General features: G+C 40.1%; 1 protein-coding gene across 1 annotated transcript in view; it reads left to right on the forward strand.

Moving 5' to 3' along the window:
* The window catches only part of LOC121917454 (snake venom 5'-nucleotidase-like), a 33,332-nt gene that overhangs the window by 8,885 nt on the left and 19,447 nt on the right, over positions 1-5,000 (forward strand). The window contains exon 2 of the mRNA XM_042443435.1: positions 4,379-4,601. Within this exon, the coding sequence (XP_042299369.1) occupies positions 4,379-4,601 (223 nt within the window). The remainder of the gene's footprint in view (positions 1-4,378; positions 4,602-5,000) is intronic.

Genomic DNA, 5,000 nt, shown 5'->3' on the forward strand with positions numbered 1-5,000 from the left:
GGAAAAAATCAGGTCATGAACGGAGCTCATGTCAGGCAACCCCCCCCTTTTCAAATTCAAACAATTTTTTGAGCGAACATGCGCATTGTTTATATTCCAGAATGTTGCAAACAATGTTACATTTTTAACAATTTTTTTTGAGCGAACCTGCGCATTGTTTATATTCCAGAGGCAGATGGAGCCAGGCTTGCACTTTATATCCTTGGATCTCCTTGCTTTCTGCAGAGGGGGAAGCTACAAATGTTGCAAACAATGTTACATTTTTAACCATTTTTTTTTTGAGCAAATATGCGCATGATTTGTCTTCTTGAGCAGATACAGCAAGGGAAGCAAAGGGAAAGCTAATGTTGCTTTTAAAAGCATAAAAAAAATGCATGGCAATCCCATCCTTTGCCTGGGACAGGGGCAGATCTGACCCAAAAGCCCACAGGTTTATAAAAAAAGAGAGAGAGAGAGAGAGAGGCATCTCTCTCCCTGCTTCAGCCGCTGAAACCCCTGTGCCTGGCTCTTTAAAAAGGGAGGACACTTCCCCCGATGCCCTGCAAACGTCACCATGACGATAGCTTGATTGGCAGCGGCCAATCTACAGAATGCATTCGATTTCTGTCAAAATGCATTCGATTTCAATTTGTAGTGGGCACTTGCTAACGGAGCGATTCGGGGGAGGGGCATCCGGATCATCCCAGTTCCCTCCATGTCTTTTAGGCCAGTATAAATGGGGCCCAAGTTCAAAGATTACTAAAATGAAACAGAACCACTGTTGGGAAAATATGACAGTTAATTCAGTATGCACAGCTGATGTATGAATGCATAAATCAAGATAATGAACAGCTCATATACCACTCAAATGATAGAACCAGAGTTTTTGTGTCTCTGAGGTACGCAAGTGTCACTCCACAGCCAGCAGTGCTTTAAACCAGACATGCCCATTCTCTTCTCCCCCATAGCAAGACCTTAGCACAAATGTGAAGGGTTCGGCCAATCCCCTACAGGAGTGGGAGTGTAGGAAGCTGGCTTAAGTGGAGGATTCAAAGGACCACCCTGCCTCTCTTCAGTGCTACCTTCAGCCCACAAACTGCCTCTGTTTAAAGTTGGCATAGATTAAACAGCTGTGAGATGCCATGTCTTATCTAACAAGCTTGCCTAGTTAACTATAAACTTCTCATAACACTTGACTATATCTGTTTCTGAACGCTCCGGACCCATGTGTAGGATGTAATGTGGGAGCTCATTAGCTTCTGACCATTCTTCTGGTGTTAAGCCACCTACATGGTAGTTACGTGCTTTAGAAGAATAGCCTTGAAATGCCCACTTCATTTATTGCAGAAAGTGGAGGATAAATATTTAAGCCCTGCAAGGCAAAGTGACATGCTTGAGAAAATCAGAGTTCTTGAAAGAAAAGGCTACTTTTCCTCCCACATTTGTAAGGTACAGAAGGGTTGGTGCTGATAGTGGGGTTGTCCGATTCTGTGTTGTGCTGTGCTAGACCCATATGCAAGAACACTATATCTTTTATCTGCACTGCTGAGTTCAGAAAACAAGTACATACACTTCTGGGTAATTTGGAAACAAAATATCTGTCAAGATGAGGTCTTTTGATCTGCCTTTGTGAGCGGAAGGAAGGATATGGAAACATGCCTTCAAGAGTCAGTTCAGTGAGAGACTGAACTGCCCTACCTGGGTATGTCAGCAATTGAGATCTGCTTGGAGTACATATGCTCTCTTGCTGAGCTACATTTTTTTTTTCATTACTGCTGGTTTGCAAACTGACAAATGCAACTTTTGATGCTGTGTTGCACTTACTGTTTGCAGTTGTTGCACTTACAAAGATATGCTGCCATACTGACCTCACTAAAACTAAAATTCTGATTGGATTGTAGTGTCCCTATTTGAGTAGCAACAGCGAGTAATCTGTAGAAAAGACTTACCATATATTGACGTCCTGCAGAATTATGAACTCACAATCTATTTGTGCATAAAGACATATGGTAGCATAATCTTATTTTAGTGAAGTCAAGGGTAGTTCCAAAGAACCAGAATGGTGTAGTGGTTTGAGTGTTGGACTAAGTCTCTGGAGACCAGGGTTTAATTCCCAACTTGGCCATGAAATTCACTGGGTGACCTTGGGCAAGTCACATGCTCTCAGCCTCAGGGGAAGGCAATGGCAAACCTCCTCGGAACAAATTTTACCAAGAAAACCCCATGATAGTTCACTTTAGGGTTGCCATAAATCAGAAATAAACAGCAGCAACAACAATGGTAATTTGATCAAGCCAGGTCCTAGCACTGCCAGTCAAAAGGCCTGTGCAGTGATTCCATATATCCTAAACGTGTGTGTGTGTGTGTGTGTGTGTGTGTGTGTGTGTGTGTGTGTAAAGACACATGGAAGAAGATGGAAGACACCATCCATCCCTTGTAAAAATCCTGTGAATGAGACAGGTCAATTGCACTATAAAAATCTCATCTGGAAGCACCTCTAGTTAAAGACAGTGAGAACCATTCTAAAGCAAAGCTGATTATTACAATCTGTACTTTAAATGTCTGGCTGTAAAAGTGTAGCATATGATTGTGAAAGACTTCTGCTTTCAATAATAGGATCAAATTTAAAACAGACATTTGTCCCATCAATCTGTTTCCAGAAGTGGAGACTATTCTGGAATGTGCACAAGCCAGTTTCTCCATAATTTATTGCCAAAAAACTCTTCATTGGCTTACATGGTGCTTCTATTCAGACTGGGGGCACATAACATGTAGCTGATCTATGACTCTGAAGCTTTAGACACAAATATGCTGTATCCAGTTTGTAATCAACATTCAGTTCCTTTCAGTGAGCTTTTAATTTATTTTAAGCACATGAAACAATATATATTTAAAACTTCTGTTTAAAAATCCAGACTGCAATGCAATGGTAGCTTAGCTCATTCTGCACTGTAAATGATTTAGGAAGTCAAGGGTACACCTCTGAGTATTCCTTGCCTAATTCCTAGGGTCACCATAAGTCGACAAATGACTTGAAGGCACATACACACAATGTCACATCTGAGATCCCATTGACAGGAAGCACTGATAAATGCATGTGTGTGCTTGCTGTAAGACCATTATATATGTGAAGGCCCTTGGAACCTATAGCAGGAATGGTGTGTGAGCATACCATGCCAACACAACATGCAAGACATATGGAATATTGTGCTTCAAACTTTGTGATGATATAGAGATCAATACACCCTGTCTTAAGCATATAACTGTGCACTAAGTCTTGCAGCTAGAAAGACTGTTGAAGGTGCATGCCATTGTTATTTATTTGTGAATCTTTGCCTATGTCCCAAATGATGGGGAACAAATAAGATGCATTTGTAGATAGAAGCCGCTTGAAAAAGATCGGATCTCCAAAGTACATTGTTCCGCTGACTAGGGTAGTGGGTTATTGTGAAATACTGGTAGTCTATAATGATACTTTTAAATCCTTTTTTAGTACAAATGGAATTTTGAAGACACACTTGATAGTCTCTGTTCTGCTCTGCCACTTGGCTTGAAAGCAGTTCCCTGAAGGCTGATGGAAATGTGTAGAAATAGCATGTTACAGGTCTATCTAGACCGGACAGATTCTGATAGCAGGTGATAGGTTATCTCCTGAAACAGGACAGATCAGGAAGGATTGCATGTCTTTTCCACATAGCCAAATTGGTTGGTAGAGGTTTACCACTAAGAGATTTGAAGGATAAATACTAAAGGATTTTAAAAAGTCCTTTCAGTTCTTTGGCAAACATTTTCATTTGGAAGGACTGTTAAATATATTTCACTTATAGATGATACTGGGAGTGGATGAAGCAGCTGCCTTAGGCTGCATCCTACACTGCAGAATTAATGCAGTTTGGCACTGCTTTAACTGGCATGGATTAATGCTATGGGATTCTAGGATTTGAAGTTCCATAACGATATTTAGCATTCTGTCAGAGCTCAGGTGCCATAACAAATTAAAAATCCCAGGATTCTATAGGATGACAGTTAAAGTGGTATAAAACTGCAGTATTTCTGCAATGTGGTAGCAGCCCCATATGTGTCCCTTATCTCTATTTTGTTGTTATTTATGGAATGAACAATTTGATTGAAAAGCCTTAGTATCAGCCTCAGAAAAAGACCATCTGGGAAGGTTGTTATTGGGTTCAGAAAACTCCAGATAATCTGATTAGAAAATACAATAATTCATTGGCAACATCGAACTGCAAGATCTAGCCCATTGTAGAAACTAGAGAGGATTCTGACGAAACTCTAGTTTTCACATAAAACTGAAGATAGAGTGGAATAAATATAGCTGACACATCTAGCTGACTAAGGGTAATGCTTTTGTTTTTGTTTTTGTTGATTGTTTGTTGTGTAGACATTGGGGAATCATGAATTTGACAACGGCGTAGAAGGATTATTGAATCCACTGCTCAAAAATGTTAATTTTCCTGTTGTAAGTGCAAACATTAAAGCAAGCAAACAATTAGCAAGCAACATCACGGGTTATTTTTTTCCTTATACAATCATAAATGTTGGCACAGAAAAAGTGGGAATTGTTGGCTATACCACAAAGGAAACTCCTGTTCTTTCGGATCCAGGTATGCTTTCTTTTAATATTTCCATAAATTGTGTGTATGTTTTTATTTAATTTTGACCCTGTGATACTCATCACATTTTATTTCTGTATAAATGGAGGTGTAGCAACTACCACTAACTTTACACAAGATGATGCTGATATACTGCTACAATTATATGTAGCAAATAGCTCAGAATAACAGAATACCTAGCTATGTGCTTGGTATTGTCCAGGACATGATATGTTTCCAGGCTAGAGTTTGTAATCTGCATTACCTGGAAAGGACATGGTCTGAGAATGGAGGAAGAAGCCAATGCTTCACTGACTTTGGGGAAGAGGATGCAGGCTGACAGTTGTTGATGTTGTGTGCCTTCAAATTGTTTCTGATTTATGGTGACCCTAAGGTGACTGTATCATGGGG

This window comes from Sceloporus undulatus, unplaced genomic scaffold (genome assembly GCF_019175285.1).
Source record: "Sceloporus undulatus isolate JIND9_A2432 ecotype Alabama unplaced genomic scaffold, SceUnd_v1.1 scaffold_19, whole genome shotgun sequence".
In the NCBI taxonomy this organism is placed as follows: domain Eukaryota; kingdom Metazoa; phylum Chordata; class Lepidosauria; order Squamata; family Phrynosomatidae; genus Sceloporus; species Sceloporus undulatus.